This window comes from Chelonoidis abingdonii, unplaced genomic scaffold (assembly GCF_003597395.2).
Source record: "Chelonoidis abingdonii isolate Lonesome George unplaced genomic scaffold, CheloAbing_2.0 scaffold1148, whole genome shotgun sequence".
NCBI classification, from domain to species: Eukaryota; Metazoa; Chordata; order Testudines; family Testudinidae; genus Chelonoidis; species Chelonoidis abingdonii.
The window spans coordinates 1-12,081 of NW_027425409.1; the positions used below are offsets into that span (position 1 = coordinate 1).

Genomic DNA, 12,081 nt, shown 5'->3' on the forward strand with positions numbered 1-12,081 from the left:
CAGTGAAAGTGAAGAGATGGGACCTGTCAGTCACATTGTAAAACGAGACCTCGCCCGCCTCATAGTCCAGGAATATCCACACCTGGCTGGGCCTGATGCTCACGAGGAGGGAGGTCGGGGGGGAGGTCAGGGCTTTGTATCCCCCATCCGACAGCCACACGACCCAGAATCCATCCTCAGGTGTGAGTGTGACCCACCCCTTCCTGCTCACAGATTCCCTACAAACCCTCAGTTCCCACTCTGTCTTGTCTCCCACCTCCACCTCCCAGTAACACCTCCCGCCCGCGAATCCCTCAGCGCCCAGGACACAGGGACAAGGATCAAATCTCTCAGGGTTGCCGGGCATATCCTGGCATGTGTCTCCGAGTCTCACACGTTTCCGATCCTCAGACAGGACAAGTTCGGGATTTGCCGTGTCTGGATCCAGAGTCACGTCCACTGGGGAGAGAGTCACAGAGTCAGGGCCGGGGGCAGGGGCTGGTCACTGGGATCAAAGGGAAATTAACCTGCATCCCCGTTAATCGCTGGCGGGGGGTTGTAGCCTGAGGGGAGGAGTCAGGGCCCCTCTGCCTCTCAGGAGACAATGAGGGGAAAGGCAGGAGGAACGGGGGAGGGGTGGGAAGGTGTCAGGGGAGGCGGGGGAGGGGAGGGGATGGACTGATGCTGGGAGAGGAAAGGGGAGAGGGAGGTGACAGGGGCAGAGGGGGTGGAGGGAAGGACATGTGGTGGGGCAGGCACAAGGGCAATGGGGTGATAAGGGAAGGGAGGGGCACCAGGATGATAGATAAAATGATTAAGGCTTTGCTGTTCTTGTGAAATAGTGACCTGCTTTCATAACCAATACCAAACATTGCTAAGTACTTTGGTCAAGGAGAACAACGTGGAATGTTTAGAGTGTATCAACAGGCAAATAGACCTATGTACCCCACGTCTGCAAACTCCTGGAAAATATGCTGTGTCAGTGTGGTCTGATATGATGTAAATAATGGTATATATATGTAATAACTACTATGTCTCAGGGTGTCACTCCTCTGGCATTAGTCGGGGAGGGCACCCGCTCAGCTGAACGCTCAATAAAGGTCTGTATAAAACTCAGTCTTGTTCTCTGTGCCTCCTTGGAGTAATTGACTAGCTCCGGGGAGAACGAGCCCATTTGGCTAACAAGGAGGACAAGGGTGTGAAGGGAAGGGCAGGTTCCAGGGGGCCGCAGGGGGAGAGGATGAGGAGTGGGGAGGTAGAAGCATAGGGGGGAGCGAATGAACAGGCATTGGTGCCAAAGGGACAGAATGGGGGGTGAGGGAGCAGGTGAGCAGAAGGGGGCAGAGAGAAGTGTGGGGAAGGGCAGGCCCTAGGGGGGCAGAGGCGTGTGCAGGAAGATGTGGGCACCAGGGGGGCAGAGGGAGGATGAAGGGAGGGGAGGGGCCCAGAGGTTAGGAGAGGGGGAGGGGAGGGGTGCAACAGTGCTGAGGTGAGGGGAGGGGCTGAGGCCAGGGGTCCCAAAAGGGAGTGAGGGAAGGGACTTGGCACCAGGCAGGCATAGGAGGCAAAGGTAACAGCAGGCACCAGGGAGGCAGATGGGGCCAGGGTAGAGCTGGGACTTGGGGCAGAGGAGGAGCTGGCAGCAGGGGACTGGAGGGGTGGTGAGGGGTGCAGGTGTCATGGAGCCAGAGGGGGAGGGGAGGGGCAGGGGTGAGAAATAAATAGAAGGTGGCATGGGGAACATTCACACTTGAGACTTTGGATACACTTTGGGTCTTCTACCAGCCCGCAGCAAGCGAAGACTTGAACAGGGTGACCAGATCAGGCTTATGCGGCTCCTCTTTGGAATTAAAATAGCTGCAAAGATTTTTCATGTTCTGGCTGGAGTTCAGCTCTTGAAGCCCAGGGTGGACCTAGGTCTGCCCCTTCACAGTGCAGAGGGGGAACATGTGGTCTGTGTCCACATTTCCCCTTCAAAACACTGAATCCTGCTTGCCTAGGACGGGGAAGGTTGAGTCGCGCTCACTGATTATTTAAAGCAGAAGCAATGAGAAATTCCACCCAGGGACCCCTCCCTTCGACTCCAAGGGCAGGGGAAGTGGAGAACTCACAGTCTACCTGGCTCTGTACACCCGATAATTAATACACAGATGTGCCTGTGGATCAGGATCCGACTTGGTTGCTCTCCCAGAGTGATGGAAGCGTCCCTCAAGTAGAGGGTCACGTTATCACTCGTGCCAGCACTTCTTCCTGAGCTCCTGTCCCCACACCCTGAATCCTGCCTCCACACTGCCCCTCTTCCTGAGCCCTGCCTTCACACCACCTCTTCCCACACCCTGACCCCTAATGGTCTCTCCTCTCGGCCCTCTCCGCCCATTTCATTCGCTCGCCCCTTACAGATGGTAAAAGGGTGGGAGGGAAATAGCCTCCCATTGTAAAAGTGATGGGCATGGCCCGTCCGATTGTGCTCACCTCTTCCGTGCCGCCACTCTACTCACTCCCCAACCCAGGAGGAAGAGGAACCCCTTGGGGCAGCTGAGCCCAGGGAGCAGAAGGGGGAGTGAGAAGAGAGGGAGGGATGTTGGTGAGGGGTCAGAATAGACACAGGGTCCAGTTTCCCTCACAGGGGTTGGGGAAGGGTAAGGGACGGGCGGGAGCCAGAGATGGGGAAGGAGAGACAGGCCCCAGGGAATCTCTGTTGCTTTCAGGCCATATGTGGTTGGTTTCTCGCTCAGAAAGTATCAGGAGGACCGGCTCCAGGGTTTGCCACCTGAAGTGGCAGAAAAAAAAAAAAAGCCGTAATCACAATCGGTGACAGCTCAACCCGCCGCTTTCTTCTTCTGGAGCGGGAATTCAGCAGCAGGTGCTTCCTCCAAGAGGGACCCGCCGCCGAATTGCTGCCGAACAGCCCGCCAGTGTGGCACCCCTTCCCTTGGCTGGCCCAAACACCTGATTGCTGGCTGGTGCCTGGAGCCGGCCACTGCAGAGCAGGTCGGTGCTGTCCCCACACACACTGGGGCTGCAGCCTGCCCCAGGGGGAGCAGCTGGGTCTCTCCATGCTGGGGGCCCATGGGCCCCACCTTCCAGCCAGGAAAACTCCACAGCCAGCCTCCCTCGCCGGGCCCAGCCCCACCCCCAGGGGGCAGTGTTAGAATGGGCTCACTTGGGGGGTATTACAGTGGAAGATTTGGGGGGGGGGTATAAATGCCAAACTAATGGGCTGTTGCTAATGAGGCCAGGCAGTGGAGAGGGAGGAGGGATTCCCCCACTTACTGCCCTCCAGTCCCAGTTCACACACTGCACAGCGCTCTGCACTAGGGGTTTGCACCAGTGCAGATACAGCAGTGCAAGGAACCCCGGCAGACATGGCCTGAGACACTGCTGTGCCAGGGGCCGTAACCCTCCCCTCACTGGGGTTATAGATCAATAATTACAGGGTTACTGGAGCAGAGGAGCAGGATTCTGGGCTCCAAGGTGAGGGCCTGACCCACTGGGCTGCAGAGTCGTTCTCTCTCCCACGCTCTGGCCCTAGTGCCCATGGCAGTGTTTAGACACAGGGGACATCATCAGACACCTGGAGCCAGCAGTCCCAAGCCCTCATGGCATCACAAGGGGGGATTGAACTTGGGGCTCCCAGCTGAGGGCCCAGCCACTGGGCTAAAGGCTACAAGGGAAGAGGCTGGCACCTTTTTCTCTTAATTGAAACTAGTCAGCGAACTCGACATGGATTCACAAATAGTTTCTGTTGACCTGAAATATAATTTTGCAGAAAATAAACGATTTGTCCAAAACATTTCACCCAGCTCCACTGCAAACCTGTCTGAGCAACTTAGGAGCCCCAATCTCAGTGACTTGCAATGAGAGACTGTCAACATCCCTGAAACGCAGTTATAGGCAGGTCAGGCTCAGGACATCAGCTATGAAACACTCCAGAGCTGCTGGTTAATTTGCCCTTTGCAGACAAATGCCCCCTGGGCCCTGAGTTCAGCCCCATAAATCAGGCTGAAAATGGACACTTGGCTCCAGCCTGAACTCTCTGCCCAGAGACATTTGTCCCATGGACGATACTAGCGGCACAGACCTCTACGGCTGCACCTGGGCATCTCCCAGAATGGATAACAGTCACAGAGACCATCTCAGAGCCCCAGGAGCTCAGGTGTCTCCATCTAACGACTGTGCCAGCCACCCTCCTCGCTCTCATTAACCAGCCCTGGGACAGACACGCTGGGAACTTTCACATTCAGACTCTGGAGACACACTTGGGGTCCTTCTACACAGCCTGCAGCAGCGAGTCTTGGAACGGGTGGACAGATTCAGACTAGGTCGGGGCTCCCTCTCTGGAATGGAAAATAGCTGCATAGACGTTCAGGTTCTGGCTGGAGCTCAGGCTCTGAAGCCCAGGGTGGAGCCAGGTCGGCCCCCTCACAGAGCAAGAGGAACATTGTCTGTGTCCACATCCCTTCACCCTCTTCCTGAGACGGGAACAGCAGCCAGAGCCCCTCCCTTCACCCCAGGGCAGGGAATGAGAGCCCTTGGCCTCCTGGGCAGTGGGGCCTCCCGTACAGGTTCCTGGGCGGCGTGAAAGTGTCTCCACCCAGAGAGCTCTGTACACCCGGCAAAAAAACACAGATGTGCCCATGGATCAGGATCCGGGATGGTGCTCTCCCCAGGAGTGATGGAAGCTCCTTAAAAGTAGAGGGTCACCCACTCGTGCCAGACCTTCTCTTCCTTCAGCTCCTGTCCCGCACCCTTGAACCCTCGCTCTCACACTGCCCCTTCTTCCTGAGCCCCTGCCTTCACACCACCTCTTCCCAACACCCCTGACCCCTGGTCTCTCCTCTCGGCCCCTCCCCCATCAGCGCCTCACCCTTACAGCTGGTAAAAAGTGGGAGGGAATAGCCCTCTCATTGATCAAAGTGATGGGGCCATGGCCCCCTGGCCCCTTCTTCCAGTGCCCCTTACTCACTCCCCAACCCAGTATACGGAGAGGACCCTTGGGGCCAGTGAGTTCAGTGCTGGGGGTACGAATTGGGTTTTACACCACAGCTACTGCAGCTCTGTGTATTGAGGGTGTAAGGAGAAAAAGGCTGTGTCAGTCCCCCACCGTCCTGCCAACGTGGCTCAGCTCTGACATCTGCCGGACCCTCTCCCTGGGGAAGAATCGTCCCTGCGGCCTGTTCAGGCCTTGGCCTCCCTGCGGAGGTGGCCAGTAAGGCTGCCGTTAAAGTGAGTTATGATGTGAGCTCCTGTCCGCTGGGAACTGGCCTGTCCAAGGAGCAATGGGCACAATCTGCAGCAAGGGAGGTTGAGGCTGGAGATGAGGAAACACTTTCTAATTCTCAGAGCAGTGAAGCTCTGCACCAGGCTCCAGGGGAGGTTGTGGGATCCCTGTCACTGGAGGTTTGTAAGAACAGGTTGGACAAATCCCTGCCAGGGATAGTCTAGTCCCTGACCTAGCGTGGGGGGCTGGACTAGGTGACCTCTCGAGGTCCCTTCCAGTCCTGCATTGCTATGGTTCTAGGTTACAGCAGTTCCTGGGGCTGGGTCCAGGGGGCTCTAAGCGCGGTGAGTGGCATGTGACAGAGTTAACACTGTGAGTGACCATGGCAGCTGGCAGCTCGGGGTCCCTGCCAGGGGCCTAGCCTGGCATGTGACTGCCTGTACCTGGCTCAGCTGGGTGTTACTGGGCCATGTGAACAGGACCTAGGGTTGGCACCTGTCCATAGAGTTGCCAGGTGTCTGTTATTTTATTGGAACACCTGGTTGAAAAGGGACCCTGGTGGCTCCGGTTGGCACCACCCACTGGGACATTAAAAGTCTGGTCAGTGGTGCAGCTGGGGCCCGGGGCTAAGGAAGGCTCCCTGCCTCCCTAGGTCTGTGCAGCTCCTGGAAGTGGCCACTAATTTACTTCCCTGGAGTTTGAAACTTTTCTAGCAGAACATAACCAAGTGTCAGCCATGGTCAAGCCTCCCTTTGAATACAGGCTGGCTCTCGGGGTGGGGGGAAATCTATCAAGAGGGCTGGCCCTGTTAGGGGAGTGAGGGACCAGACTACCTGTGACAGGATCCTGTAAGGGAGAATGAGACAACCCAGACCAACCTGGAAGTCATTAAATCCCCCTAGAGCAGTGGTCCCCTAACTGTGGGTAGTGCCCCCCTCAAGGGTGTGGAGGAACATTTGGGGGGCAGGGCAGGGCAGGGCAGGGCAGGGCAGGGCCTGGACAGGCCCCATAGTGGCAGGAAGGGAATGTCACCCAGCCCCGCTCTGTTCCCAGCTTCACTCCGGCCCCACCAAGAGCCCCAGCTGCATCTCCGGCCTCGACTTCAGCCACCCACTCCCGGTACTGCTCCAGGCTGAGAACCCAGCTGCAGCCCCAGTCCCAAACATGGTTCCACCCCCCACCGAAGCCCCCAGTTCCCGGCCCCAACTGCGGGTCCACTCCCAGCCATGGCCCTCAGCTCCTGGCCCCAACTGGAGCCCCGTTCCTGGCTCAGCTCTTGACAGCAGCTCCCAGGGTGGGGGCACAAACCAGGTAAGGGAGGGCTTGATCAAAAAAGTTTGGGAACCACTGTCCTAGGCAGAGGAGCTCCCCTAAGGGGGAGGAGCTGCCAGAGATGACAATGACAGCAGCAACTGGAGCAGGACAGAACCTGGAGACCTGCCCCCAGCTGGAGAAAGTGGATGCAGAGAATAGAGGCACAGTCTGAAATGACCCAGCTCCAGGAGGGAGGGCTGGAGTCATCTGATTCCACCATGGACACTAATCCAAGCCCAGCTCTGGGAAGGACTGAGGGCTCCTGACTTGAGGACAGTGAGGAGCTGGAGTGAGAGCTGGAGGCTGGAGCAGAGTGAGGGAAAAGATTTTATTTGGGGGTTTACTTGGACTCAGAGCGGACCCCAGGAGGGGACTTTTCTCTCAGAACTTTTGGACTGTGAGGCATAATTTAAGGAGTGCTGAAGAGGATAAACTGAGGCAAGATGCTTGCCAAGATACCCTGAAATGGCTGAGGCTGGTATCAATAACACTCACTGCCCAGCCCCTAAGGGCTGCATGACAGCGCAGGGCCTTCCCCATTGCACATGGGGACCCTGGGGCGCAGGGAGCCCTGGTTACTCTGCCCCACACATTTACCCAGAGACTCCCCTGAGCTGCCGGACCCGGGTCCCTGGGGTCAGAGCGCAGGCAGTTGAGTGGCACTGACCGGCCAGGGCTGCTGGGGTGAGTGGAAGGAAAGGGTTAATCCCAGGGCAGTGGCACTTTGTTGTCTGGCCCTGGCTGGTCTCTGCCCTCTGGGTGCAGCTCAGGGCATGTGTCTCTGAGCAGGTCCCTGCCCACTCACCTGCCATTTACCCAGACACAGAGAATCCAGGTGCCAAGGGAAGGAGCAGCCCCAGCAGCGCCGCATTGGTCCTGGCACGGGCTGAGCCTGCGAGTGCAGCAACAGAGGCAGTGGCAAAGAGAGGAGCTCAGCCATTGAGAGAAGCAGTGTCCTCACCCGCAGGGGAGGGGTCAGCGCTGGGACAACAGGCCGGGCTGGGTCAGGGGCTGGGAGCTCTGGCAGTGAGCGCGGTGCCAGCACCAATGGCCCTGCTGGAGACCCTGGGCTTGGCCAGCCTGGACCAGCCAGCGAGTGACTCAGGGCTGGGACCCTGCCCAGAAGGAGCTTCTGGGGGGCTGACAGGAGGCTCCCCAGGGGCTGGTGATCCCCTAGAACGAGGCACTGAGCTGACTGGCTCAGGATCCCGACAGGCTCAGGGGTCTTGGGTGTGGAATAGCCCAGAGCCCAGCCGTGTTCAGGGTCCAGTAAGCACAGACTGTGCTGGGCTGGGGGCAGTGAACAGGGAGGGGAGCAGGGATGTGCTGGCTCCAGCCACTCACAGAGAGGAAGCTGCTTCCCCCACAGCCTGGGGTTCCTGCTCCCTGGAGCCCTGAGATCCTGGCCCTGCAGCCGGCACCGACTGCGCAGCCTCTATCAGCCAGGACAGACACACCCAGCTTGGCCCCTTCGACTGCCCCTGCTGGGGGTGGGTGGGAAGAGAGAAGCAGGGTGGCGGGAGGCAGGAGGAATGGGCCAGTTCAACAATCACAGACCGAGTTCACTGAACCTTCCCACCCTCCTCTCCTCTGCCTTAGTTTCTTCTCTGTCCCTCCTCACTGTCAGGTTTCTGCCGTTGCCCCCGGTCTCCGCGCTGGGATTTTGATGGGGGCAGCTCACACTCAGCCACTGTGACAGGGTCACACTCACTGAGCAGCAAACCACTGACCCAACCTCACACTGGGCTGTGCTCAGAGCAGACGAGGGCCCGTTAGACTTACCTTGTTACCCAGTAAGAGACAGCCCAGGTCAGACCACAGCAGCCAGACTGGCCCTTCCTCCAGCTCAGAAAGCTGGGCCAGCCTTGGCTAATGGGGGCTGGGGCAGTGCTGAGCGGTGCCCACACAACGTAGCCCTCACACGTCCCAGGAGAGAGGCACAGACACATCCATTACCCGTCTGTGCAGCTACCAGTACAATGGGCCCAGTCCAGGCCTCACAGCACATGGCTCAGGGACACCCAGTAACTCAGCCATGGAGGGGTCAGGATGTCAGAGTGACGGGGCCTGGTCAGACACCCGGGCAAGTACCAGCAGGTAGCTGTAAGTAGCAGGCAAACTGCCCAGTACTCAGCGCATCAGCCTCCAGCTATCACAGCTCCAAGCCTGTCAACTCGGTGCATGTGTGTCCTGGGGGTCACAGGCTCTGTCCAGAACCCCAGGCACAACACAGCTGAATGTCCTAGTAGAATCCACTCACCTCCGAATCTCTTCAGCACTTCCTTCATGTCAAGGGAAATTTTTTATACACGTTCTCCAGATCAGTAGAAACAGCTTCTGGTTCCTGGATTTTCACATTCTCACTCCTATGAAAAAAACGTCACATCATCACTCAGCTGCTCTATACACACATTATCCCAGAACCACCACCAAGAATATAAGAGCAATGAACATAGGAAACACACCTGCTTAATGTGCTTTTCACATCCTGAAAGGAAATTAGAGAATCAATGTTCTGTAGTAACACAATGTGCATAAAACTGTGTGAGTTTCATTCTGGGCATCAAACTTTCATCTAGAAAATAGATCAACCCTCCCAGACTTCACTGTTCTGTGGTAAAATCTCATACACTATTGTGCATTAACACTTGTTTCAGTTATGTAGGTGAGTCAGGAATTTAGCTAAAGGGTTCTCCCTTCTAGGGACCCAACCCATCAGTTTCTCTGTTTATTGCCTGTGTTGGGTCCAGTGTTCTGGAGTCAGAGCAGGGATGGGTTCAGCTCAGTATCATTCTTCTATCATCCATTTAATCTCCCATGGCCTCACTGGGGCTCCATGAGGAGAATTCCCCTCTAACATCAACTGGGATATTTTGGAACTGATGGAGCCCTTAGCCGGATGTTCTGTTTGTCAGTAGACCACAGAACACATTTACTCTAATTCTTGGAATTCAGACCCAGGGATCTGAGTTCTAATTCTGGATGGGTGGAGAATTTTGATGCCATCTCACCTTTAGCAACTCGACAACTGGTTGCTGACACTTCTCCTCTAGCTCTGTGATCAGCTGCTGCAGAGAGGAGCTTTGCTGGGAGAGTTTGGTTACATTTTCCCTTAGTCTCTGCAGAGTCTCCTTCTCCTCCTCCTCCAGGCTCTGCAGAAGCAGCTGCTCCTCCTCTCTCAGCAGTGTGTGCAGTTTGTAAAATTCACCTGCAATCATCTCTCTCCTAGTCTTCACTTTCCCCTTCAAATAGAAGAATAGGAAAGGCACAGAGAAAACGTCAGACAGATCTTGAGTTACACAGACTGGGCCTCTGTCCATGGAGCAGGGGATTACATCAGTATCAGGTTTATAAGGAGATTTAATTCTTCGGGAAACGTACCATAATGGGTTTTTTTTAGTTCAGAGTTCATATGGCCAGTTCCATAGCGGGGTTGTCTAGGGTGCTTTGTAAAGACTCAGTATGTTATTGCAGGTAGCATGGGATGGACACAGGGGAGTGGGGAGAAATCGAGGGAGCAGGAGAGATTGACGGGGGGGCACACAGGGTGTCCATGGGGGCCTTTGGGTGCCCAGCGCTGGGCACTCAGACACCCAGGGGAGCCGTCACAGCAGGATGTGGGCGATGCTCCTTCTTTGACAACCTGCTCCCAGGGATGCAAAGTTCAGGACCTAGGGCTGGTGCTAAAAGTCCTTTGGGTGCCATCCGGGGGCTCACATGGGTGTTGGGCACCCAGGCCATTGTCAGGGCTGGCTCTGGCCTCACCCAGCCTGGCCGAGTGCCCCGCGCCCATGTGCCCAGTGCTCCTGGGATCGCAGCCTTTAGGGAGCCCGCTAGGCTCACAGAGCAGCGGGTTGGCTGATGCCAGCTCTGTCCCCACCTGCTCTCTGGACACTTTGGCAGACACATTCAAACCTGGCTGTTAATTGTTATCCACCTAAATCCCTGTTGTGTGAGGAACTGAGCACCAACTGCTTCCGCTGCAGCAGTGGGAACTGATGCGGTTCTGTCCTCTGGAAACCAGCCCACTTCTGCAGGGCTCTAAATACGGCTTCAGATGCAGAACCAGAGGCACCCAGCTCTGAGCCCTTCATCTCTTGTAAATGGCCATTTTTATCTGACTAGTGGGGCACCTACTTCTCCTGTCATCCCTGCTGCTGGCGTCTTCCTCACAGCCCCCAATGCTCCCTGCAGGGATTTCACTGTAAGAGGCAGGTGAATCTGAACAGACTTTTTTTCCCAGGGGTTCATCACCTGGCTACAGACAAGCACAGGGAAAGTCACAGTGACAGTAACAGGTGAGTGTTATCAATCAGGGGCTAGTGAGAGACAGGAGGCGGAAAAGCAGCCTTTGCATCCAGCAAAACAGCTTCATAAATGAGCAGGGATCAGAACAGGGGAGGGGCAAAGGTGGCTGGATTCTTTGAAGCTCCACCCACAAGATAAGCTCCGTCCATGTGAGTCACCAAAAGGAGACACCATGATCTGTTCAAATGGTGCATTGTTCAGACCAGGGTGCAGTTGCTGATTGGCTCCAAGGGGCTAGATTCCCCTCATGGGGCTAGAATGTACCCCTGGGCTCCGCTGGGCCTGGTCCTCCTTTACTGGGGGAAATAAGAGGTGGCATCTCCCAAACATCACCCGCTTGTGGCACTGGGAGGAGGCGGCACTGGCAATAAATGGTGCTGAGCTGTAATTCTCCCTCTCTGCACTCACAGGCGGAACAAAATAATTAACAGTGTTGATATTTAAATGATCAGTTCTGCAGTCTGAAGGAAACGCACTCACCTAGACTGGCCTGCAGCTCTTGTGATTTAAACCTCACTGATTGATAACACCCACTGCGGTATAAAAAGTCCCCTTAGTTCAGCAGTGGAAGCTGAGTGTGAAAAACATTCAGAATCTCAGAGAAAAGTTTCCCACAACAGGTATCTTTCAAGACTTGATATTCTGATTCTGTCACCACACTGTCAGATCATTAATTTTGTGATAGCATCTCCCGTACAATGAAGGCTTTACAGAGCTGAATGATGCATCACACCTGTGCCAGGTAACATTCAGTGAAACCAGCCTGTAATTAAAACCCAAAGTTATTACCCGCTAAACTTGACAGCAATTCCCTACCTTGTACTCCTGGGTCAGACTAATGGTCCATCTAGCCCAGTATCCTGTCTTCCAACAGTGGCCAATGCCAGGTGCCCCAGAGGGAATGAACAGAACAGGTGATTATCAAGTGATCCATCCCTTGTTGCCCATTCCCAGCTTCTAGCAAACAGAACTTAGGGACACCTAAACAAAGGAAGTTTCTAGTTGTCTTGGTTGCAGAGAAAAACTTAAAATGTGACCTGAGTCAGCCTAAAGTGTGAGAATCACAAGGCAAATAGAAAGAACTCAATGTTTATTAGTATTTTTATTTTTTAGTCTCACAAAAGGCATCACATCATTCTCGGAGTCCTGACTCATGATTTTCCAAAGTTTGGGGATGGCAATCCTGTGCCACTGAGAACTCCGCCCTTAAATCCCCATCCCCCATGGAAAGCCCCCTAATTTTGTGCCATCATTTATCT

At 55.4% G+C, this 12,081-nt stretch overlaps 1 protein-coding gene across 1 annotated transcript; it reads right to left on the bottom strand.

The window, feature by feature from the left end:
* Positions 1 to 6: 6 nt before the first annotated feature.
* Positions 7 to 9,849, bottom strand: LOC116836416 (E3 ubiquitin-protein ligase TRIM39-like; the record flags this gene model as incomplete). The annotated part of the gene is given in 5 exon segments (XM_032799988.2): positions 7 to 438; positions 8,775 to 8,817; positions 8,820 to 8,880; positions 8,980 to 9,002; positions 9,526 to 9,849. Coding segments are annotated over 5 exon segments (868 nt in total), but the record flags the coding sequence as incomplete, so codon positions are not given.
* Positions 9,850 to 12,081: the final 2,232 nt, after the last annotated feature.